This window comes from Xenopus laevis, chromosome 1L (assembly GCF_017654675.1).
Source record: "Xenopus laevis strain J_2021 chromosome 1L, Xenopus_laevis_v10.1, whole genome shotgun sequence".
Lineage (NCBI taxonomy): Eukaryota > Metazoa > Chordata > Amphibia > Anura > Pipidae > Xenopus > Xenopus laevis.
Genome location: NC_054371.1, coordinates 103,555,129 through 103,582,556, shown reverse-complemented (window position 1 = coordinate 103,582,556; position 27,428 = coordinate 103,555,129). Strand labels below are relative to the sequence as shown.

Sequence of the window (27,428 nt, the reverse complement as noted above, 5' to 3'; positions counted from 1 at the left end):
CCCCAGCTGGCCCCAGCCCTCACCTCTGTCCTCTTCCCCAGCTCTGACGAGGAGCCGCCGCTGGGGAAGCTGCACACAATGCTGCCAGTAGAGACTCTGGTAAGAGCGCGGGGACTGGGGAGGGAACAACATGCGCTCGTGCTCTATAGGCAGCTCTGGAATGTACTGCAGCCTCCCCAGAAATTCAAACTATGTTCCTTCACGGGGGAGACTCTGTTCCAGCGTATGGCTGCCCCTGAGCAGACAGCCATGCTCCTGCACAACAGCGACCCTTCCTTGCACAGCAGGTGACACAGCGAACCCACGGAAGCCCAGCACACCATCACAGCCAGGGTGTCTTCTTCCTTCATCGAGAATCTGCTGTGCCCCGAATCAAGGAGGAGAAGAAGCCGCATGCTGTCACTAGAAAAGCCAGGGAGGAGAAATCGATTCTGCAGGATGCATGGTCGCCTTTTCGCCGTTTCTGAAGAGGACAGGAAGTGGACTTTCTGTAAGTTATGTATAAATACATAAGGGGACCTATTAAGGATCAAGTTGTGTTTTCCACAAAAAAAAATAGTTTTCAAGGGTATTTTTGAGTCACAAATAGATTTTTCAGGTTAAAAAAAAACTTGAATTTTTCAAGATTTATTATACCCTGACCCTGGAAATTGCTCAAATCCAAACACCATCTAAAACCTGTCGAGTTTATGTAGAAGTCAATGGCTGCCCTTGAACCATTTGAAGATGTTAATAGCCTTGACGATATTCAAGATTTTTTCGGAGGATTTTGCATGATGACTCGATCAATTCAAGAGATTCAAGTTTTTCCCGTGGAAAACTCAATTAATTCGAGTTTTTGGGTTGTTAACCCTAAACACGCTAATTCAAGTTTTTTCTTAATTAGAAACCATTCGAGTTGTGAGTTCATTTGAGGGCTAAAAAGCTCACATAACTCTTAAATTCGACTTCTGATAAATAAGTGTCAGAACAGCAAAAGTCTCTTCAAGTGAAATAGCTTTTATTCCAGCAAGCAATAGACAGGTTGGAAAAGAAAGGCAGATTCGCCAAAAACACAGTCAGCAATTTAACAGACGTCTAATCAGGTAACTATGTGTGCATACGTATGTATGTAATACGTCAAGACTGATCAGCATCACAATAGAGCAACATTTAATTCAAACGTGGAATTGCTCCATTAAACTACAAAAACAGACAGCTCTGATATTTAATAAAACATTTAAAATAATGGTGGTTTACAGAAATACCATTAGTTCCTTAATGTCCACTACCAATATGTATAAAAACTCCAATACACAGCAAATGTGGAATAAAAGTTTTAACAATGCAGATTACTTCAGAAATCCTTTATATACAGTATGGCCATTCACTTTGCTCTATATAAAAATACTTGAGACATTATGAGAAATCCTAACTAGTTGCATGTATACAGGAACCATGCCCCTGTGTATCTTTTGAATAATAAATAGCATTTGATTCTATAAATGAATTCATGGAAGACATTCCTGAACTCAAATTGATGGCAAACCCTCAGGAGTACACAACACTTAACATACATAACATTATATCTTGGTGTCAGTGAAAAGTAAGAGTAAAATGAAATGTCTTATCTGTTATTTTTCAATGTTTCTGGATGAATGTGATTCAGTGCTAAACTTTTTTTACTTTTAAATATTTAACATGACCTTAACATGGTAGTAAGTAAATAGCTGCTTAGGCAATAGTCTGGGTGGAGTAAATGTTTGTCCAAGATTAGAATGAATCCAGCTAAGCTGCAGCTCATATACTCCACACCTATAATAGCTTGTAATAGTATTTCCTTTCAAAATAACATTTCCAAGATGATTGCCTCATATCTGTGACTTGTTTCACTGTTCTTGATAACAGTGTTATTGTTTTCTTGATTAATATGCTTGTGGGGGAAAGTAATAAAGGTTGCAAAGAGAAAAACTATTTGTACCGATAAGAATAAAAATTCACATCTCGCAATGTAATATTCTTCTTTAAACTGTTATTAATTACGCACTTTTAAGAAGTGCTTGAAAGTGTTGTAATCTTTTGTAGTAAACATAATAACTTTCTTCCACTGTTGGAATTGTTCGTTAAACAGTTTCCGGGTTCGCAAACACTATATTAAATTTGAACAAAGGAAAATTTGTCCGTGCAAAGGCATAACTTTTTGCATTGCGAATAGTTTTTCCATTACCAACCTTTATTACATTACCCTATTGAAATGTTAAAGCTCCAACACCATAGCTATACTTGAAAATGCTGATGCATAATATATTGTTTATATTCTAGAGCTATTATAAATATATTTAACTGCTAGATCAATGAAAAACATACATTTTTGAAGGATTATGTGTACAGAATATATGGGACATGGGATAGCCCACTGGTTTGAAACAATGAATTATAATAATTACAAAATATAAAGCAAACTAATATATTAAAGGCAACAGAATACAGGGATACTAAGCCCCAAAATTGCAATGCCAAAATGCCTGAAACAGCTGCTGTAGACCCAAATGAAAAACACTCAACAAGTGCTCTTGTCAGTGCTTGTGAGGTGATAAAATCCTGGAAATGCTTTTCAATACTTTTACAGGTGCTGACATGAATGCTCATCACATATTTTCCATCTAAGTCTAAGTTTTGGGTGCATTGGCACCATGTTGTTGGGCAACCAAAATATGTGGTGCTGAAAGTGACTGAAGTAGACTCATGTGCCATTTACATTATTTTACAAGACAAAACACAGTAACTATGATGGTGGGGTGACATGTAAATCAAATATCCCAGGGCAATGGCGAGGTAAAATTAAAAGGAAGATCACTGGGAGCATTAAATAGACTAGAGGGAGTGGTTGGTATACAGCACAACAGTACAACATTTGGACAGATTTCTACCCTACATCAAAATCATCACACATACATTGTAATCTATTAAAATAAGTGACATACCACTGTGTTGGGTTACAGAATCTACATCATTTCTAAATAAATCTATAGACTTCATAGGAAACTGCAAATGGTATTATGTAGAGTGTATTTGGGTTTGTAAGGATTATAGTACAGTACTTGTTTTAAAAAATATCTTTGGAATAATTACCACCCTAATCATGGATTAGGTTGTTGGACTTGGTTCTTAGTTATCCATGCTGAGGGAGGTGAATGATCAAGTGAGAGATAGGAAAGAAAGATAACTTGTATATCCTAATATTCTGAAATCTGTCATCAGAATTTGATTCCATTACATGCTAAAAGGTTTTTATAGATGTATGATATGAGCTTTATATAGCTTCATCTTGAAAATTTGGTCACAGGCGAATAACCATGGTTAATTTATGTGGAAAAAGTCTCTGTACATATCAAAAATAACTTTATATGCGTATGCTTGTGATAGATTGTTAGTGTGAAGGTCACTAAGTAAAGTTTATGAAACTAATTTGCAAAAGACAAAATTGCATTTCCTGATGTTTCACAGGTGTGTTCTACAAGATTAGTACTTCACTGGTGGTCTGGATTTATTTGGGTTTTGTTCAATAAGTACATAATAGTTATGCTGAATTGAGCAGCAATAGTTCACTGTTTAAGGCTCAATCTGCGGGAAACATTCTCATATAAAATCCATCCAATATGAGAATTAATATTTGCAATGCAATCAAACCAATTCTTGTAATCTCAAATAAAGAAAAGTCAAGACCACCTTACTGAATTGAAGGAATCCAAACTATATGAATATAATCAGTCACAAACAAAAACTAGGAATGCACTGAATCTGGGATCCGGTTCAGTGTTCTGCCAAATCAGAAGATGATGATTTAGGATTTTCCTGAACCCTGCATAACCATTCATTAACTATAAATGTTAATTTTTGTAATTGGTAAAGTGCTGTTGTAGCTATTAAGAATCAGCTACAGGATACCAGGAAATGCTAAGCTTTTTGAGAAGTAATTAAGAATGACATCCCAAATTTATGACAGATATAAAAGAGCCCAAAAATGAACATATATTTTTTTAAATTTTTGGATTCCTTAGTGTCAAATGGGTTGTAGTTTTACTGCAGTTAGACCCGGAGTGGCTGCCTCCTTTGCTCCATTGGTGTCATCCACTCCAGGCTAAAATTCCTGACCCACCATTTCCACCAGTGTTGGAAATTGCTGATATTTTCAGACACAAGTAGCCACAAATCCTATATGTCATATTTTCCAATGATTGATAGCTGCAAGAATTTTCAAAACAACATTTTCATCAGTCTGAAAAAAAGCATCTAGTCAACACTACAGTGTGGGTTGGACTGAGCACTCTTTTCTTAATTTTGTGAATATTCTCTTCTACATTATATATTTCCCAAGAGTGTAAATTATATACGAAAAATACAGTATATAGTACAGCCACGGGAATCCCCTTTATCAAGAAAGGTTAGAATACTATAGAATTATACTTCCATAGTATAAATAATTCTGATTTTTAAAAATTATTTGGAGTTCTTTTAGGAAAGAAAGATCATGGTAAGTATGACACAATCTTTCCTTTTTTCCATGACTAATGCCATGTAAGTACTCACTGGCAGGTAGCAAACTACTCCCCAGTGGAATGGGTAACATGCTCTAACAGGAACCTGTAATAAAGCTTGCCATGCTGATCATTTAACGTCTGTAAGTGAACATAATAAAAGACTCCAAGTGGAAACCCCAGGAACAGGCAAGCCTACAAGGATGGAATACTCCTGCAGTATGGACTCTAAACTAAAGGTCATGGCACATGAGGAGATTTGTCCCTTTGCATTTTCCTGCAGTATACAAGATTGCCACAAGTAATAGGGTTTACATGTGAAGATCTCAATCTTTTGGAAAATCTTTTTTCTGGAGATTTGTTGCCTGTGGAAGCGAATATTTAACCGCGGGTAACACATTTCCTCATAAGGCATGACCCTAGAGTGTGATAGGTGATAGCTAACTGCCAGAATGAGCAAAAGCAAGGACTATATACTGCCAGAGGAAACATCCTGGAACTACCTGAGGTAGTTGCTGGATGGCAAAACATAGCAACCTCAAAAAGTGAGAGGTAGTTGAAATGGGAGCAGATCTCCAAAAAGTTTTTTGGCAGAAAGTACTGACTGCCCCAAAAGAAGCGACCAAATGCACCAATCATAGAGAAGCCCACATTAAATTGATCTACAGGTGGCATCTATCCCCGGATAAACTGGCAAAAATTACACCTACTTACCCAAAGAATTGCTGGAGGGGTTGCGGACAGCAGGGCACGTTACTACATATATGGTGGGACTGTTGTACAATTTCACCTTTTAGGCAAAATATCTTTCAAATGCTAACACAGCTACTCAAACAACATCTCCCTAAAGACCCAGAGATAGCCCTCCTACAAATCAACCCAATAAGACTAGCCAAAAGCACCAAGACACTATTATTTCATATACTCAATTCTGCTGCTACTCTCATAGCCAAGTACTGGAAAACTGTTACAACACCTACTTTGCAGGAATGCATAACCCAAATAAATATCAGAGGTAGTATGGAATAAGGGGCAGCAGAGAGAGACAACAAACTAGACCTGCATCAGGAAATTTGGGGTGAATGGTACACCTTTATGGATACATATACCCAACCTTGATAGACTATTGAGATTACACTGACATATTGCTTTTCTTCCTTTTTTATTACTGATGGCTGTTAGGTTAATTGGTTTGATGTTAGTCTTATCTGTAAATGTATACTTTGACTTATGGTATATGATCTTAAAGAGAAAATATAATACTGAACAGTTGTATCTATCAATGCATGACCATTTCTCTCTTTCAATTACTGCAAATAAAACTAAAGTTTTAAAAAAAAAGTGAGAGGTAGTTGAGGTAGCGAATCTGTCGCACTTTCTAACTGCAACTTTCTTTCACAGCTACATTTTCCGTGCAAAATACATTGGAGCATACCTCCCAACATTTTGGAAACAGAAAGAGGGACAAAAATAAAGTTTTGAAAGCGCCCATTTTTGAGGTCACACCCCCTAATAAGTCAATTTTACAAAATTTGGTAGGTTATGAAAGTTTGAACACATTTCTATGGTTTTATATGTTATTACAGTTTTGCTAATGAAGGTGAATTGCCCTTTTAGCTGTGAGTCTTCGTTCTTGTCTTATCTAAAACTGTTACAAAAGTATCTTTTTTTAAGTATGTATTCTGGGCTCTCTGCCAAGAGCCAAATAAGTTAGAAACTTTGTATCTTTTTCTGGCTGTTCAGTGCAGAAGATCAAAGAGAAATTTGGGAAATGTCAGTACAAATCCAGGACTGCGGGTTGAGCTGTCAAAAGCAGGACTGTCTCGCTCAAAACGGGACAGTTGGGAGGTATGTTGGAGCCTATGGGTGTTTATTTTGCAACAACTTTTTTTTATCACTGCAACTTTTTCTGTGCAGAATACATTGACGTCTATGGGCTTTGCTTTAAAATATTTGTAGATGGCAAAATGCTGAATTTTGCCATGATTCCATACCTGGCGAAAAATTTCGCTCATCACTAGTGAGAGATATACCTGGTTAACCATAAAGGCAATCAGTGCGCATATTGTAAAGATGTGAAAACAAAAAAGATGTGCACACAATTAAATCCTACAAAATTGTTTTATAACAGATATGCTTTTTGGAATTGTTCCAATGTAATAAATTTTATTTCCACATACGTTATATTTCGCCAGCATCGATGATCCAGTTATCCCTGGGGAGATCATTTATTTTTTCTGCCCCTCTAAAGCTGCCACCCTAGGCACGGACCCTTGGAAGTCAGGACTCTATATATAAATATGGCCCTGTACATAATGATTTTACATAGGGATTATGTTCATTCAAAGAAACTGTAATCAAACATTTATTAAATACATTAAACACATACTGACATCTAGTGTAAAATAGAAGAATTACACTGCTAGCAAATTGTAAGCAAATCCCTTTCTTAAAGGACAAGGAAAGTCTAAAATAGAATAAGGCTAGAAATGCTGTATTTTGTATACTAAACATAAACATGAATTTACTGCACCACAAAGCCTAATCAAACTAATGATTTATGCTTTCAAAGTTGGCCACAGGGGGCTGTCATCTTGTAACTTTGTTATACATCTTTGCAAGACAAGACATGCACATGCTCAGTGTGGTCTGGGCTGCTTAGGGATCGTCATAAATTATCAAAACAGCACAAGTCAAATACTATCTGCCAGAAGCCTATACACATGTATAGACATGTAAATCCCCCCATAAAAATGTAATCAGTGAACAGCCTCTTTGAAATCTTTAGATGACTGCCACTCTGGTTGACAGTAAAGATGTATGATCCCACTCACTCATGCATAATCCCGCTCACTCATCCATAATTCTGATCACTTATGCAAAATCTCGCTTCCTGCTCACTCATGCATAATCCTGCTCACTCGTGCATAATCCCGCTCACTCATGCATAATACCACTCACCCATGCATAATCCTGCTCACTCATGCATAATCCCACCCACTCCCACTCACTCATGTATAATCCCGCTCACTCATGAATAATCCAGCTCACTCGTGCATAATACCACTCACTCATGCATAATCCCACTCACTCTTGCATAATCCCACTCCCTTCCACTCACTCATGCATAATCCAACATAATCCCACTTCCACTCACTCGTGCATAATCCTGCTCACTCATGCATAATCCCACTCACTCATGATTAATCCCGCTCATTCATGCATAATACCACTCACTCCCACTCACTCGTGCATAATCCCTCTCACTCATGCATAATCCATCATAATACCACTCACTCATGCATAATCCAGCTCACTCATGCATAATCCCACTCACTCATACATAATCCATTATAATCCCACTCACTCATGCATAATCCCATTCACTCACTACCTGACCCAATACAGAGACAATGATGCCTTTTGATTGAGGAATATGTGCCCAACCTAAAAACATGGTAAGGGTTTATAGGGTTTACATGTCCTTTAATACAAACTTTCTCCAACTCTCCATAACCAGTGGCTGCAACAAAGTATCCTCCAAATTGAATCCCAGTTTATCTGTTTAAATCTGGCTCCACAATCTTTGTCCCTGCAGCTGGAGTTAGAAACAGTAAAGGGGATGTAAAGGCAAAAATAAAATCCAATACAAATCTCTACACAGTCGTCGACTGCTCTACAGGGAAACAAACAAAGCTGCTTGAATTCTGCAGGGCTGGGAAGTAAGCGGGGGCTCCCCTTGCTGTTCATAAGTATGATTGTTTCCAGCAGTTAGGGACCGTCTGACAATTCTTTTCCACAGCAGTAAATGAAGGGGGAATTTCACTGCATACAGTCAGGTTTTTAATTAAAGTATATTGGAAATAGATTTATTTTTCATTAAAGAAAGTAAAAATGGGATTTTATTTTTTTGCCTTTTCTTGTCCTTTAAGAATGTGTCAGAATTACTTGTAATGAACCATAGCAATATTATGTTCTGGCCAAATTACCTTAAGCCATCTGCAGCCCAGCATTGCTTGCTTCTTGGTTGTCTCCAACAAGCATCATAGCACTCAATAGGATGTAGTACAAATGTAATAGTACTCCAGTCTCAAGCAGGATCTAACATCAGTCACCTCTGAGGCTAATTATAGTGTTAGGTAACATTACGGGGCTAATTTGTCAAAGTACAAACTAGGAATTCCAGTAGGATTCTCAGCATTTATTTTGGATATATGAAAATAGGTGTGTTTATCTTTGTTGTGATATATTTATAGTATTGTTCATAAGTGTATTTGTTTTTATGGTTCACTTATAGTGATGAATAAATCTGTCCCATTTTGCTTTGCCAAAGAATTTGTGAAATCAGAGGAAAATGTGTGAAATCAGAGGAAAATTTGTGAAACCACAGGAAAATTCTCAAAATGCATAGATGGCAATGGTTGTTTTTCATGACGCCTTTTCCGCAGCAACTTTTTTCTGTGGAAAATACACTGGCGTGTACATGTGATTTATAGTAGGAAATTTTTCTGTGGCAATGTTTTATTTGCGGCAACTTTTCTGTGAATTCATTGAAGTCTATGGGTGGTTTTTTTTTTCAGTGACTTTTCTTACACTTACCAGATGAGATGACTTTTTGGGATGTTTTTGGGCAAAAACTCAAAAAATTTGAGCAATTTGGGAAAAAAGCCTGAAGAATTTGAGTAGTTTGAAAAAAAGCTCAAAAAAATTAGAGCAATTCTGTTTTTTTATTAATAAATATGCTAAACTCGGCATCGGAGTTTGGTTGTGGTTTTTTTAATAAAATATGAGATAAATTTGGATTTTAGTAAATAACCCCCTGAGAGTTAACCTAAAGGTGAACCGCCTCTTGAACATGTTCAAAGAAACTGCACCTGGTCGTTGGTTTAGTTGTGTAGATAACATTTGTGTCCAAATTTTCATATATGAGCTACAAGGTTTAACTGAATACATAAAATCAGTGGACATCAACATCCGGTTCACAAATATGCACAAAGATACTGAAGTATTGTAAAGCTGGAAACATTTTAGTGACCACTTTCACTAATGGAAGAAAGACTGCTGATTTTATAGTTTGCACCAGTCTGCAGTGTATGTAATAAAACTTCTTACTGAAAAGATTATGCCACCTTCAAGCATGACTTAAAGGACATGTAAACCTTCCTCCCCACACACACAAAAAGTGTAATCAGTGAAATCTTTAGATAACTGCTACTCTGGTTGTTAAAAGGTTAACAGTAAGGCTGCAGCATCCCCTTAATCACTTAGAATTCATTCTTCTCCTCTAACCCACTCTGCCCACTCCCTCAGGAATTTACTTTGCCTGTTAGCTAATAAGCATGCTCAGTTCTTCTTAGCTCAGATTATTAAACACACCCTCCAGTCTAACAGCCAATGAAGAGATAGCTTTGCTGGTTCCCATAGAACTCAGCTTACCCATTATAGTGCTTAACCTCAGCAGAACTTTTCATCAAAGTATGGTGTGCCTGTGTAAACCTGCATTCTGCATTGCATGAACTTTACAGCATACATGTCCTGTTTAGTGATGGGCGAATTTGCGCCGTTTCGCTTTGCCGAAAAATTAGTGAATTTCGTGCGAAATTCGTGAAACGGCAAAAAATTCGCGAAACGGCCCTGGCGTCTCGTTTTTGACGCCGGCGCCCGTTTTTTCGACGCCGGCGCCCGTTTTTGACGCCGGCGTCCGCTTTTCAGGAAAAATTTTTTTTTTGACGCCGGCGAATTTTTACCGCGAATTTTCGCGGGAGTTTCGCGAATTTATTCGCTCGGCGCGAATCGCGCAAATTCGCCGCAAATTCGCGCCTGGCGAATAAATTCGCCCATCACTAGTCCTGTTGGCAGATGTCAATGTTACGGATGATGTGTCAGAGGGAAAATGGCCGCCTGCTGAAAGCTGCTGTTTGATTTAGGAAAATGTGATGGTGCTGGTAAATAGAGGGGATATATGCAGTACAAATGATGTGGCTTGGGTTAGGAAGATATGCCCAACTGATATATACATGGTAGGAAAATGTATGCTTTAAATGTTCTTTAAAAGTGTGGTATATGCAATTACTGTCTAAATAACAATATTACATGACAAAATGTGCTTTCTGTTTATTTTGTCCACATTTTTTTCTGTTTGCATCTTTTATTACATTTCCCCTTCTATCTTTCAATGTATAATTGTCTCAGATCAGATCTCTGTGCACCAGATGCTACCCCATGAATATAACACTGCCTGCATTAAGCAGAGCTATATTAGTGACTTAAACATCATTCAGACATGCAAGTTAGGGAATGGTGAAGGACGCAGACTGTATCCCCTGATGCTACAATGTGCACCTAATGCCCCCTAACAGTGCAGCCATTACCCCAAGCAGAAATGCTTAGTGAATGAGCACTGAAACTGAGTGCTTCTTCTAGGAAATAGTAAATGACACATGTCTTTAGTTTGCATTATTCTCACCACTAAAGTCATCAATGATTGATATAAAACTGAATTAAACCCACCTGGGTGCATGCATTCCCATCTAAAATGCACAGGTGAATGGGCAAAATGGCACTTATACATGTTTGTCTAAGAAAAGTATGTCCTTAATTTTCAAATCCACTGAGGGAGTAATGTACGACTTTTTATAACCCCAACATGCCTTTTGAGTGGCAGACCTGCCTTGAAAATCTGAGGCAGCTGGAACTATACTTGATATGGGGGAATGTAATATTGTATAATAAATATTTGCAAACTGAACAATTTTGCCTTTGCAAACACTTTGCCCCTCATACGACAGAAGTGTAGCAACAGTGCCGGGCCAGCCAGGTGCCCTAGGAGGCCTGGCCGGTTGTAGCGCCCCAGTGGGGTGGGCACATAACCCGTGCACGAATGCGCAGAAAATACTCGCACATGCGGGAAAACTGTGTGCGCACATGCGCAAACAAAAGAAGAGGATGGAAGGCACAGTGTGCATGTGCAAAAAGCATCACACACGCCACCCGGAGCGGGGAACTAGTACAAGACTAGGGGTAGGAGAGACAGAGAAGGTGCGTGCCTGGCACCCCCCCCCCCAGCTTTGCGCCCTAGGCACGTGCCTACTGTGCCTACTCTGCCTACCCCTAGTTTCGGCCCTATGTAGCGATTGCAAATTTCATAGTTTGCACCAGTGTGAAGTGTATGTAATAAAACTTCTTAATGAAAAAGTTGTTAGGTTTGTTTTAAAAGTTTATGCCACCTTCAAGCAGGTATTAAAGGTTCGCAATGTGCAATTAAGATTCACAATGAAAATAAAATTTCCCCATAGTGTTTGCTGATTTTGGGAACTGAATACTGATTCAGCTGCACTTTATTTCATATTTGAAATCATACTGAAGTGGGTCTTAAACATGGTACGTACATTTATAAATATTCACTTTATTTCATGTGTACTAAATGAACCATTTCATAGCTGAAATTATTTTTAAAAGGGGAAGTCTGCCATTTCTGGTACAATGAAAGAAAATGTAATTACAAGCAAGTTGCTGATATATTTCACTGGATTACTTTAACTGTTATTGCTAATGAAAACAGTATGTTTGTCCCTTTCTATATACTTTGTCAAGAATTAGAATCAATTGTACAGAAAGGTAAAACAACATATAATTTTAATTGTAACTATATTTAAGTCATTATGAACATTTAATTAATGTATATTGTAAAGTTGGTTAGAATTACATTTTCTTTCTTTATACAGGAGAAAAACCTGGTTGGCTGATGTCTCCTTTAAACACCTCACCAAACATTTTCTCAGTTTAGAAGTTTTCAGATAGTATACCAGAAAATGTTTTTGTTTTAAATATTTTTCTAATATTGCTGTACAAAGTTTAATTTTTTTCACCTCCTCATGTCTCCCTAGACAGCCTTAGGGGGCGAGGAGGGGTCAATGATTCTGTTCTAATTTGATACAATAGTTGATGCATTTCATTGATACATTTTTGTACTGCTGAGCATACTCCCTGAGTTTCATTAAAGGCAGTTTATACAATTAATACAATAGTTGCTAATATTCTACAGATCCTACTGAGAAATGTATTAAAGACAGCTGATACAATAAACACAATAGTTGCTAATATTCTATAGATGCTACTGAAAAATGTATCAACTAATGTAAAGATTTGTAACAGTTCACAGTTTGCGCCTTGATTACTGACCTACCAGACTGCAATACCAGAGAGAACGTACAATTTAATGTAAGTCTTTTTATTTAAGAAAAATAAGTCACCCCTGTAGTATACTGAGCTCTTCTTCTCCTTTGAATAGGAAGCCGATCAAAGAGCTGTCTACAACGCATGCTTGATTTCCATTGGAGCAGGATGCAGCACGGATTCGCAGTATACAGTTCTTTGACCAGCTCAGAAGGAAGGCTCAGTGTACTAAAAGGGCTGGAGTTCCCATTAGCTAAGGAAGTGACTGGTGCAGTTATCTTTGAGAGGACAGCAGATTCAGTGAGGTATCAGAGAGGTATTTCATTTTGGGGGAGTTGATTTAGGTATTTTAATATAAAAGGTTTATTTATTCTTTAAACTTCAATGTTAGAAAAACAATCATAATTAAAAATATAAAACAATCGAAAAAAAAACGAAGGTGAAAAAACCCTTTAAGATTTCCAATATATGCACTTTTACTGTTATCAAGGCTATATACTTTTTCTATGTTGCAAGCAGGTTAGGGTTATAGACCTATGTAACCATGGATAAACCAAGAAAGGTTTCAGCTGAATAAATCTAGGACATGCACAGGTACATGGTTTAGCAGTGACGTGAGCTGATATGGTTCCATGATGTCAGCACCAACACGCTATGTTTTGATGCATACACATTAAGGGGCACATTTACTTAGGGTTAATTAACCCTCGATATTCAACTGTCGAAGTTAAATCCTTCGACTTCGAATATCGAAGTTGAAGGATTTGCCGCAATTTGTTCGATCGAACGATTTTAATCCATCGATTGAACGATTTTCCTTCGATCAGAAATTTGTTAGAAAGCCTATGGGGACCTTCCCCATAGGCTAACATTGATGTTCGGTAGGTTTTACTTGGAGAAGTAAGGGGTCGATGTTTTTTTAAAGAGACAGTACTTCAACTAGCGAATGGTCGATTTTAAGTTCGAATCATTCGATTCGAAGTCGAAGGTCGAAGTAGCCAATTCGATGGTCGAAGTAGCCAAAAAAAAGTTTTAAATTCGAAGTATTTTTTCTTCTATTCATTCACTCGAGCTAAGTAAATGTGCCCCTAGATGTCTTGGATTACCAGGGAAAACTGGACTGGCATCAGTACAGCTTTGGTGTGAATTCAAACCTTTTAAACCTGCTTACGTCAATGCTCTTCGCGAGTTCTTGATTGTCCCAATCCTACTGGTCACTCTAGGGTTGGGAAGGAGGTTTCCATTCTCATTAAATCCTTACAGTTCTGTGGACCTTTACCCTGCCTTGATGAGCCAGTGTCTACCTTTAGTTAAACCTTCCTGCACCTGTTACTGCATTTTATGTGTGGTCTGCTTAAAGGTGTTGTCACCTTTAAATGAATGTTTAGTATAATGTAGATAGTGATATTCTGAAACAATTTGCAGTTGGTTTTCATTTTGTTTATTATTTGTGGTTTTTGAATTACTAAGCTTTTTACTTAATTCTACAGTTTGCAATTTCAGCGTTCTGGTTGCTAGAGTCCAAGTTACCCTAGCAACCATGCACTGATTTGAATAAGAGACTGGAATATGAATAGGAAGGGCCTGAATAGAAAGAAGAGTAATAAAAACAGGCAATAACAATAAATCTGTGACCCCTATGTGAAAGTTGGAAAGGATCAGAAGGAAAAGGCAAATAAGCATAAAATATAAATATCGAAGACCAATTGCAAAGTAGCTAGGAATTGGACATTCTATAACATATTAAAAGTTACCTCAAAGGTGAACAACACCTTTAACTGGCGAGCATGTAGGAACTACCTTCTGGCAGGAAAATGCTCTGACTGCCAAGCACGTAGTACCTACGTGCCTTGCAGTCTAGGGTTCCCCCGCTGCCACCGTGCAGGCGAGTCTGCTGCGTCCCCAACCCCCCAGGCAACAAGCCAAGAGGGCTCCCACCTCGGCCCTGCGACGTGATCTTCACAGGACCCGACTTTATTACCCGCATCATGCAGGAAAGTCGCAGGACCTCATGGTACCCGATCTAGCGCCACCCACTCACTTCCTGTGAGCGATCCTGGGCCCTCCAACGCTGCCAAGAACTCCCCCACCCACAGAAACGGTAAGTGGCGTTTGTTTACTAATTTACACACATTTACACACACATTTATTTACACACACTACACATGTAACTAAAGGTAGATTTTTTTTATTTTTTTTGCTTACACAAGCACACACATATATATTTTATTTACTTTATTTTTCATTTTATCAGTTTTCCTCTAGCTATTCCGCTAAAAACTGTTGATTTCACAACGTGACTATTGGATCAAGCTAACCATGCTGTCGGATCAGTTATTTCACTGATTTGCCTAATTGCTTTTGATTTTTATGATTTTATGCCTGCATTGTTGTTTTTTTAGCGTCGTTTGCAATTGTGGATTCATCAGAATGTGTACTTTACAAAAATATATGGTTTTGGGGGGGGGTATTTCTGCTGTTAGAGGGTCTTAGGCACATAATATTCAGTCCAGGGGCTTTTTTCACAGAAGGTGAATCGGCAGCGAAGAAAATTCATTCTCCCTATTTTTATTTGGGGTCCGCTCATGCCAGCTGCTTTGGTATATCTATGCATATTGGGCATCAAAATGTTACGTAGACCCTTGGCATCAATATTTAAGGTGTTTTACAATTGTATGTAAGAAATTGGGTGAGAAAAATGTGGACAGTTGCAATATTTTCAGGTGATTTTCAGAAATGTCATAAAAACTGCTGCCTTTAGCGTAGCTTTGCAGTATGGTAGTTTGGAGTAGAAAGACCTAATTACCCATTTTAAATTAGTCAGAATGTGTATTTTCCAAAAATATATGGTTTTGGTGGAGTCTTTGTACTGTTAGAGGGTCTTGGCCATACAATACCTAGTCTGGGGGCTTTGTTCACAGAAGGTGAATTGACAGCAGAGAAAATTCATGCCAGCTGCTTTGGTATATCCATGCATATTGGGCATCAAACTGTTCAGTAGACCCTTGGCGTCTATATTTAGGGTGTTTTCCAGTTGTATGTAAGAAATTGGGTGAGATAAATGCAGCGAATTGCAAAATTTTTAGGTGATTTTCAGAAATGTCTTAAAAACTTCTGCCTTTAGCATAGCTTTGCAGTATTGTAGTTTGAAGTAGAAAGACATAATAACCCATTTTTGATTCGTCAGAATGTGTACTTTCCAAAAATATATGGTTTTGGGGGTCTTTGTGCTGTTAATCAGTATTGTGACACAGTCAGAGGCTTTTGTTCACAGAAGACGAATCAGCAGCGGAGAAAATTCATATGCACTATTTTTATTTGGGGTCCGAAATGTCACTGCTTCAGTTCATCTATGCATATTGGACATCAAACTGTTCAGTAGACCCTTAGCGTCATTATCTAGGGTTTTTTTTTCAATTGTATGTAAGAATTTGGGTGAGATAAATGTGGCCAATTGCAATATTTTTAGGTGGTTTTCAGAGATGTAAAAACAGCTGCCAAATTTAGGAAAGGCTTGTGGGTTGGAGCTTTGAAGTAGAAAAACATGCATACCCAATTTGGATTTGGGGGAATGTGTACTTTCTGAAAATATATGGTTTTCTGGGGTGAACATACTTTTTTCCACCTTTACCCCCCCCCCCCCAGTATTTTGCAGTATCTGGAATTACAGAATTGATAGCTGAAATGGGTAGTCTACATTTTAGGGCCCCTATATGCCACATGCTTAGGTACACCTATACATATGGGGCATCAAACTGTTCAGTGGACTCCTGGCAATCATATTTAGGGTGTTTTACATTGGTGCCTAATGATGTGTGGGAGATATACAATGGAGTATCATCTTCTCCCCTACCTCTTTCTGTTGGAGTTCCCCAAGGCTCTGTCCTGGGACCATTACTATTCTCCCTCTATACTTCCTCCCTTGGCAAATTAATAAATTCTTATGGTTTCCACTACCACCTCTATGCTGACGATACTCAGATCTATCTCTCATCTCCTGATCTCAACCCAGAACTCCTAACTCGCGTCTCCTCCTGCCTGTCCGCTATCTCTACCTGGATGTCGCAACGCTACCTTAAATTAAACCTCTCTAAAACTGAAATGGTTCTCTTTCCTCCAACTAACACCAGCAGCATCCCCGAAGTATCCATCATAGTTAACAATTCCACTATCACCCCCTCTCCCCAGGCCCGGTGCCTTGGGGTTATCCTAGATTCTGCCCTGTCATTCACTCCTCATATCCAGTCACTTACTAAATCTTGTCACTTCCACCTAAGGAACATATCCAAAATACGATCATTTATCACCCAAGACGCTGCCAAAATTCTTATTCACTCTCTCATCATATCGCGTCTAGACTACTGTAACTCTCTTTTAATTGGCCTCCCCCTCCAGAGACTGTCACCTCTCCAGTCCATAATGAACACTGCTGCGAGGCTCATACACCTCAGCAACCGCTCCTCCTCTGCCTCGCCATTCTGTCAATCCCTGCACTGGCTTCCGTTACCTTTCAGAATCAAATTCAAATTAATGACACTGACTTTCAAAGCACTTCATAACTCTGCCCCACCCTACATCTCTGAACTCATCTCTATACAGTATACTCACCCACTCGCTTACTACGCTTCTCTACCGACCTACTACTCAACTCTTCTCTCATTACCTCCTCACATGCTCGCATTCAAGACTTTGCAAGGGCTGCACCCCTCCTCTGGAAATCTCTCCCACGGTCTGGCCGACTTTCTCCCAACCTTTCTGCTTTCAAGAAATCTCTGAAAACGCACTTCTTTCGAGAAGCCTACCCTCACTCTGCTTAACTACCAAACGCAACACCACATACTATACCACATTTCTCACCCACTTAATTCGATCTTGCCCACTCCCACACCTTGTGTATTACTCCCTTCCCTTTAGACTGTATGCCTATGCATAGGGCCTTCCTCACCTTTTTGTACCTGTATTGATTGTGATGTTTGTTACTCCATATATTCTATGTATGTAATTCATGTGATGTAGTTGTATAATCACATTTACTTTACAGTGCTACTCAATATGTTGGCGCTATATATATACATGTTAATAATAATAATAATAACTTGGTAGTTTGCCGTACATAGATATATTTACCCATTTACTGCTTTTTCTAATAATGCGTAGTTTTCTAGGGTAAAGCTACTGTTAGTGGAATGTTTGGCCTTGAAATCAGAAGTATGCCATTTTGTGGAGCAGTGCTTTGGAAATTTGGTAGTGTACTGCCTGGAGATTTATACAAGTGATCTATACAAGTGAGAAATCTCCATAAAACTATATATATTTGGTATTGGCGCGTTCAGGAGACATAGACCTTTCCAAATCTGCTGTGTTCTCATACATAATAAATTATATTTCTGATATGTTATTAGACACTTAGAAGCCTATATCTTTTTACAGAAGTGGAATTACACCAAAATTCTAGCATATTTCAAAGCTCAGGTTGTCCTGAAGAAAACAATATATTGTTTTCCTGGGTAAACTAAAAGACCCCCCAGGGAAGGCCCTTAAAGTGAAAGAGTACAAAATGTCTAAAAACTGCTTGGCAGTAGATGTTCGCATTTAGGACAAAACGGCTGTCAGGGAAAGGGTTAATAAAAGCTACTTTATTTAACTCCTGCCTGCCCAGCCCAAGGGTCATTATTGCTTATTGTCTTTAAATATGAAGGGCCAGATTTGTATTTCTATCTGACTCCATCAGCACTGAGCACCTTGCGTGTGGGAGATGTATGTAACTGTGAACAATTTGCCACATACCCAGTCCTTAGTGCATCTAAAAATCAGTAGATGTGGCAGGGCAGCATGCGACCCCTCAAATTGTGCTGCCCTAGGCCTTGGCCTTTGTGCCCCCTATCCCCCAATTCCAGTGAGCCTGCCTCTCTGTGCCAGTTTCCCTTACACATGCTGACCCTGTGTCAGCTTCCCACCAGCCTCCTGACCTGGTGCCATCTTCCTGTAGCCTGCTGTATTGGTGGGCCCATGCAGAATGGGTATATGCACTTTAATGCAGGCCCATAGCTAGTTTATGCTTGCATTGAGGTAGAATTCTTTTTCTTCCAGTTAAAGTCTTTTGTGATCTCTGAGGGTACATATGCAGATCATCACAAAATGTTGGCTCAACGTAAAAGAAGTAAAAGGGCAATATTTACTACTCATTCTGAAGTTAGAAGTTTTCTGTAACAGAAATATGGCAAGTTACCTCTAGATAGTGTAGATCCAGAGCAGTGATCTGAGAATCCAAGAAGTCCTCATATGTGTTGAACTGGGTAATGATGCTGTCTGCAGCAGATCCTGCCTCTGATTGTTCCATCTTTAACTGACGAATATCTTCGAAACTGGCCCAGGGCACACACAAATGTTATGAGGTGATCAACATCTAATGGGTCTATAACAATAATTAATCTGCCCAATTCACAAAATGGATGTTTCTTATCACTGCAAAGAACACGTAAAGCAAATGAGGAATATGAATCAAACACAATGCAGTATTTTTACTTTAAAAATATTGGTATATAGAAATATATACAGGTTAAGATTATATTTCCTTCATAACAAACATAGTAAAAAAATATTGCATACCCCTGACAACCTTTTTGCCAGACCTTTGCAACTAGTTTGAAGTGTTTTATATACAGCAGTCTGAATGCATACAAAGGGGAATGTATTTTCAGGAACAAATTGTGTCATTGCTGTAGTTAAGATAATTTGTCTAAAAACTGTAATAAAAAATTTAAAAATAGCAATTGAAAAAAAAAGTGCAAGGGCATTTAAAAATGCCCCTTTAAGTAATAGGTAATGACAGTAATTAGTCTTTCAGCTATCTGGAGTACATTAATATATTCATTTTGATTTCTTCACAATGTGTCCTTAACTAGTCATGGTACAGATTTAAAACTTGTTGACAGTCTGGAGGATCTGTGTTTACTGTGACATCATGCATCGTCCATGTCTTATGAATATTTTGTGGGGTTGGGGTCCTTGTTTTCACTGTTTCTCTTGACAAAGGTCTATGTGAAGACAGAAATGTTGACTTAATAATCCCTGCAGTTTTGTATATGACTCTATCTATCTACCTAGCTATCTATCATCTATCTATCTATCTATCTATCTATCTATCTATCTATTTATCATCTTGATAAACAAGAATCCCTGCAGTTTTGTATATGGCACTATCTATCTATCTATCTATCTATCTATCTATCTATCTATCTATCTATCTATCATCTTAATAAATAAGAATCTTTGCAGTTTTGTATATGGCACTATCTATCTATCTATCTATCTATCTATCTATCTATCTATCTATCTATCTATCTATCTATCTATCTATCTATCTATCTATCTGCCTATCTGCCTATCTGCCTATTATTTCTATTCTAATAAACAAGAATCCCTGCACTATCTATCTATCTATCTATCTATCTATCTATCTATCTATCTATCTATCTGTCTATCGAATAGGGAAATGAGTAAAACTAAAAGCTAACATTCAAGACCTACTGCTCTCCAAATGTCCCAGTAGCACAGAATGTGCAGAGCTCACTAACCTGAGCAGTTAATGTCGATTTCAGAGACACTGAGCCTGAATTTGCAGCGCCCAAAATCCCACGCTTCACTTATCCCTCTTTTGTAAAAGTCTGTATCCTTTATATAGTTTGCAAACTGCAGTTGCTTGGCAACCAAATGTAAACCAGCGTCTGAGTCACAAGCACATAACAGCAGCTCTCCTCTACATCACGTACAAAGTCTGCAATGGTGCAAGAATGAGTTAGCCACAACTAATCCTGCGTGCTCCGAACTAATTTTTATATTTTTCCATCAAACATAGAACTAAACTCAAAACGTAGAAGGAACATAAACATAGTAACAACATATAAATTAAAATTGTGTAGTAACATTCTATCTAACATTCAAGACCTACTGCTCTCCAAATGTCCCAGTAGCACAGAATGTGCAGAGCTCACTAACCTGAGCAGTTAATGCTGATTTCAGAGACACTGAGCCTGAATTTGCAGCTCCCAAAATCCCACACTTCACTTATCCCTCTTTTGTAAAATTCTGTATCCTTTAGTTTGCAAACTGCAGTTGCTCGGCAACCAAATGTAAACCAGCGTCTGAGTCACAAGCACATAACAGCAGCTCTGCTCTACATCACGTATAAAGTCTGCAATGGTGCAAGAATCAGTTAGCCACAACTAATCCTGCATGCTCCAAACTAATTTTTATCTTTCCATCGAACACAGAGCTAAACTCAAAACGTAGAAGGAACGTAAACATAGTAACAACATATAGATTAAAATTGTGTAGTAAGCGCCCTCTGCTGAAAGACAATGAGTAAAACAAATGCAATATGCAAAAACACTCGTTGTACTTCCTGCTAGCTTGCCTTCCCATACCTATTTTGCATGCTGGGGAACTCTGGGGAATGTAGTTCTGCTGCCGTCCGGAAATGAACAGTAGTTTCTAATGCCTCTGCAATGCATCCTCTTAATAGAAAGGGCGGGGCTTCAGCTGGGAGCGTGTGGAAGGATTCTGTGCACAGCTCCAGGAGATTAGGCGTTTTGCTAGTCTTGGCGAAAAGTGATACATCATAGGATTCTGAGGCAACAGACAGGAGGAGTGAACAGTATACTAAAGTAGAATGGGGAAAATCTGAGATGTGAAGGAAAAAGATGTTAGTGTCATTTACAACTGAAAAACAAAATCCCTCTGTGAAACTTTTGGAGCAGATCTGTAGAAACTGTATACATTCACCTTTGGTGATATTATCGTATGCACCTCAGAAGGTGGTGGTTCATCTTTGACTTAACTTCAGTGTGATGGAGAGAGGGTGACTTTCTAAAACAATTTGCAATTGGTTTTAATTTGTGGTTTTTGAGTTACAGTATTTTTTAGTAGCTTTTTATTCAGCAGCTCTCCAGTTTGCAATTTCAGCAGTCTGGTTGCTAGGATCCAAATTACCCTAGCAACCATGCAGTAATTTAAATAAGAGGCTGGCATATTAATAGGAGGGACCTGAATAGAAAGACAGTTAATAAAAAGTAGCAATAACAATACATTTGCAGCCTTACAGAGCATTTGTTTTTAGATGGGGGCCCTTTTGAAAGCTGGAAGAAGTCAGAACATTTGCTAAAAGTTAGGCACCCCAAGTGATTGTATCTACTTACTTTACACCCCAGGCCAGTGCTCCTATCAGGAGAAAACTGCACTGGCCGCGGTTATTCCAGCGAGCACTATAGAGCGATTGCCTTCCTGCTTCTTTTTTCTTCAAATTTCCCGGGGCAGACGCATGCGCAGTAGAACTAAATAGCCAGCTTTTTTGTTAAAGCTTTCCGCTCTACTGTGCATGCGCAGCCGCAAGAAGAAGTAAGAAGCCTGGAAGACGATTGCTCCGTGGTGCTCACTGGAATAACTCCGGGCCAAAGCAGTTTTCTGCTAACAGGAGCACTGGCCCGGGGTGTCTGGTAAGTAAATAGAATCACTTATTTGGCACCCCAAGTAAAAACTGCTTTTCCTTCTCCTTTAAATTAACCTATAGTATGATGTAGACAGTGATATTCTGAGGCAAGTTGTAATTGGGGTTCATTTTATTATTTTTTATATATTTATTTTGAATAAGAGACCGGAATATGAAAAGGAGAGATCCTGAATAGAAAGATGAGTAATAAAGAAGTAGCAATAACAATAAATGTGTAGCTTTAAAGAGCATTTGTTTTAGATGGGGTCAGGGATCCCTATTTAGTCAATGCAAACATAAATACAGTAAAATGTTGATTTTATGAGCGTATGAGCATGGGTGTTGCAAATAATCCTGTGAAAATGTAAATTAGGGGGGATGTAAAATTGGGGTTCTACTGTAGTTCTAATCGAAAATCCAGTCAAGTCTTTAGCGTAAAAACACCTCAGTTTTAACATTTTAACATCTATCTATCTATCTATCTATCTATCTATCTATCTATCTATCATCTATCATCTTAAAAATAACCCCTGCAGTTTTGTATATGGCACTATCTATCTATCTATCTATCTATCTATCTATCTATCTATCTATCTATCTATCTATCTATCTATCATCTATCTGTAATATCTCATTTCTCATATCTGAGGGAGTTAAAGAATTAACCGTGACTCTGGGCTCAGGGCAGTGTACTGTATAAACTCAGGTAGCAAAACAATGGCTATCCTGTTGTAAAAGGCGATTGCCTTCATACCTATCTCCTAACACTGTTGTGTAAATGAAGAACGCCTATCATGGACAAAGAGAGGAGTCCATAGACCCGGCATCGGGTGAGGAAACAACAAAGGCAATGAATGGCATGGGAGGATCCCAACAACAAAGGATGAAAGGATATGTTTTTTACACCCTCAGGGTGTCAGAACAGGTTTCAGACCCTGGGAAAGAAGGTCAGGTATGCAAGTCACGGTCTGTGCAACACTGTCCCCCACAGGACATCTTAAACAACATTAGTTGGTCTACACTGCCATCTACAGGACACTGCTAACTTGGACTTTTCCATGGCTTATCATATGACATCGAATTGATTGGCTGGGACTGTCTTTTGGGTGTGGCTGTTTTGGGAAAAGGGTAGTATGCTTGTTTGAATGGTCTTCCTTATGTGTAAATAAAGAGCATTGTAAATACTTTGTTAGTTAGGCACTTTCCATTCCCTTCCATTTCACCTTTTCCTATCCCTTTCTTCCTCCCTCCATCTTAGATAGTTCCCTTTTTATGTTATACCTTTGTAATTCATTTGTAAATAAATACAACTTATTTAAAAATCAGACTGTCTCAAGTCATTAGCCTGGCACCCCAAAATAGAGCAGACCCAACACTATCTATCTATCTATCTATCTATCTATCTATCTATCTATCTATCTATCTATCTACCTATTATCTCTATCCTAATAAACAAGAATACTTGCAGTTTTTTATATGGCATTATCTATCTATCTATTTATCTATCTATCATCTATCTGCCTATTATCTCTATCCTAATAAACAAGAATCCTTGCAGTTTTTTATATGGCATTATCTATCTATCTATCTATCTATCTATCATCTATCTATCTATCTATCTAATCATCTTAATAAACAAGAATCCCAGCAGTTTTGTATATGGCAGTATCTATCTATCTATCTATCTATCTATCTATCTATCTATCTATCTATCTATCTATCTATCTATCTATCTATCTAATCATCTTAATAAACAAGAATCCCTGCAGTTTTGTATATGGCAGTATCTATCTATCTATCTATCTATCTATCTATCTATCTATCTATCTATCTTAAAAATAACCCCTGCAGTTTTGTATATGGCACTATCGATCTATCTATCTATCTATCTATCTATCTATCTATCTATCTATCTATCTATCTATCTATCTATCTATCTATCTATCATCTATCTATCAAAAAGAATCCCTGCAGTTTTGTATATGACACTATCTATCTATCTATCTATCTATCATCTTTCTTCCTCCCTCCATCTTAGATAGTTCCCCTTTTATGTTATACCTTTGTAATTCCTTTGTAAATAATTTATAATAATTTAATCTCATCTTAATAAACAATAACCCCTGCAGAATGTGCAGAGCTCACTAAACTGAGCAGTTAATGCTAATTTCAGAGACACTGAGCCTGAATTTGCAGTGCCCAAAATCCCTCACTTGGCTTATCCCTCTTTTGTAAAAGTCTGTATCCTTTATATAGTTTGCAAACTGCAGTTGCTTGGCAACCAAATGTAAACCAGCGTCTGAGTAACAAGCACATAACAGCAGCTCTACTCTACATCACGTACAAAGTCTGCAATGGTGCAAGAATCAAAGAGTAAAGGTCCCCATACATGGATAGATCCGCTCGTTTGGCGATGTCGCCAAACGAGCGGATCTCCCTCCGATATGCCCACCTTGAGGTGGGCAATATCGGGCAGATCCGATCGTGGGCCCTAGGGCCCAACGATCGGATCCTAGCATTCTCAAACGGGCGGTCGGATCGCGGGACCGCATCAACGAACAGATGCGGCCGCGATCCGACGGGATTTTTAAACCCATCCGATCGAGATCTGGCCGACTTTCGGCCAGATCTCGATCGGGGAAGCCGACACAGTCTGTCGGCAGCTTTTATCGGCCCGTGTATGGCCACCTTAAGCCACAACTAATCCTGGGTGCTCAGAACTAATTTTAATATCTTTCCATCGAACATAGAACTAAACTCAAAACGTACAAGGAACGTAAACATAGTAACAGCATATAGATTAAAATTGTGTAGTAAGCGCCCTCTGCTGAAAGACAATGAGTAAAACAAATGCAATATGCAAAAACACTCATTGTACTTCCTGCTAGCTTGCCTTCCCGTACCTATTTTGCATGCTGGGGAATTCTGGGGAATGCTGGGGAATGTAGTTCTGCTGTCGTCCGGAAATGAACAGTATTTTCTAATGCTTCTGTAATAGAAAGGGCGGGGCTTCAGATGGGAGTGTGTGATAGGATTCTGTGCACCGCTCCAGGAGGTTAGGCGTTTGCTGGTCTTGGAGAAAAGTGATACATCATAGGATTCTGAGGCAACAGACAGGAGGAGTGAACAGTATATTAAAGAAGAATGGGGAAAATCTGAGATGTGATGGAAAAAGATGTGTCATTTACAACTGAAAAACAAAATCCCTCTGTGAAACTTTTGGAGCAGAACTGTAGAAACTGTATACATTCACCTTTTGTGATATTATCGTATGCACCTCAAAAGGTGGTGGTTCATCTTTGACTTCAGTGTGATGGATAGAGTGACTTTCTAAAACAATTTGCAGTTGGTTTTAATTTGTGGTTTTTGAGTTACAGTATTTTTAAGTAGCTTTTTATTCAGCAGCTCTCCAGTTTGCAATTTCAACAGTCTGGTTGCTAGGATCCAAATGACCGTAGCAACCATGCAGTAATTTGAATAATAGGAGGAGACCTGAATAGAAAGACAGGTAATAAAAAGTAGCAATAACAATAGATTTGCAGCCTTACAGAGCATTTGTTTTTAGATGGGGTCAGTGACCCCCTTTTGAAAGCTGGAAGAAGTCAGAATATTTGCTAAAAGTTAGGCACCCCCAAGTGATTGTATCTACTTACTTTACACCCCAGGTCAGTGCTCCTATCAGGAGAAAACTGCACTGGCCGTGGTTATTCCAGCGAGCACTATGAAGTGATTGCCTTCCTGCTTCTTTTTTCTTCAAATTTCCCGGGGCAGACACATGCGCAGTGGAACTAAATAGCCGGCTTTTTTGTTAAAGCTTTCCGCTCTACTGTGCATGCGTAGCCACAAGAAGAAATAAGAAGCCCGGTAGACGATTGCTCCGTGGGGCTCACTGGAATAACCCCGGGCCAATGCGGTTTTCTGCTAATAGGAGCACTGGCCCGGGGTGTCAGGTAAGTAAATAGAATCACTTATTTGGCACCCCAAGTAGAAACTGCTTTTCCTTCTCCTTTAAATTAACCTATAGTATGATGTAGATGTAGTGATATTCTGAAGCAAGTTGTAATTGGGTTTCATTTTATTATTTTTTATATATTTATTTTAAATAAGAGACTGGTATATGAAAATGAGAGATCCTGAATAGAAAGATGAGTAATAAACAAGTAGCAATAACAATAAATGTGTAGCTTTAAAGAGCATCTGTAACATGCAAACATAAATACAGTAAAATGTTGATTTTTTGAGTTTATGAGCATGAGGTTGCAAATAATCCTGAGAAAATGTAAATTAGGGGGATGTAAAATTGGGGTTCTACTGTAGTTCTAATCGAAAATCCAGTAAAGTCTTTCGCATAAAAAATCCTCAGTTTTAACATTTTAGCATACCTAGCAATGCCAGAACCGCAGGCAGAGCAGCATGGTGAGATTGGATCTGTAATCTGATCATATCTGATCCCCACTGCCCTTCATCCGCCATTTGTAGCAAAAGTTAGACTAATGTGCACGGGGGGGGGGGGGTGTCTGGTCCCAGAGTGATTGCTGGGGTAGCAGGCTGGTGAGCCTTGCACACCCCAGTCTGACCCTGGGCCAGTGCGATTGGTTCACAACAGCCTTGTCCTTACCGCCTGCCCCATGCACTAGTGAGTGACTGCTGAATGACTATGTGCTTCCCAACATCATAAATACAGTGCTGCCAAACATAGACAGCCCTATATTAGTGGGGGTGGCTGCATGTCTCTCTTCAATTCAAATGGATATGAGGTAATGAGTGTGGCCCACTGGTAGATAATTAGATTATTGAATAGATAATCCACCCCTGCATAATTGACTGTTAAGAAAACAGTCACAAAAAAGAGGGAAGGACCAGAAATGGCATTTTGAACAAGGGGGTATACTGCCTATTTAAACCTGTTAGGAACACCCACCTTGACTGTTCAGCTGTAGGTTCTTCCCCTGCCATAACGGTTCATTAGCCAAGATAGTCATTACTAGTGTTAAGGATCCACTGTGCATTAATACTCATGCCAGTATAATTAAACAGCCTTTTTAGCATTGAGACTTAAAACTGAAAAAAAGTTTAAGGAAACGATTTCCCCAATGTATGTATTTACATTTTTTAAGACTGCCTACTGAAATGTAGGTAACTTTTCAGAAATAATTTGTTTCAGTGCATAAAAAAATGGAATTACTAACTGACATACTGTAAGGTGCCAAATATGAAAGTATGTATGACAGCAGTTTATTTCTGCTTGT

General features: G+C 38.6%; 1 protein-coding gene across 7 annotated transcripts in view; it reads right to left on the bottom strand.

Moving 5' to 3' along the window:
- cfap299.L (cilia and flagella associated protein 299 L homeolog) overlaps window positions 1–25,164 on the bottom strand; it is a 230,172-nt gene extending 205,008 nt beyond the window's left edge. The window contains exons 1-3 of one of the 7 annotated variants that reach the window (XM_041582285.1): window positions 20,691–21,040; window positions 20,270–20,469; window positions 18,922–19,157 (exon numbers count right to left, since the gene is read on the bottom strand). In XM_041582285.1, coding sequence (XP_041438219.1) covers window positions 18,922–19,032 — 111 coding nt within the window. In that variant the 5' untranslated portion in view covers window positions 19,033–19,157; window positions 20,270–20,469; window positions 20,691–21,040. 7 annotated transcript variants of the gene reach the window in all.
- Between the last annotated feature and the right edge of the window lie 2,264 nt (window positions 25,165–27,428).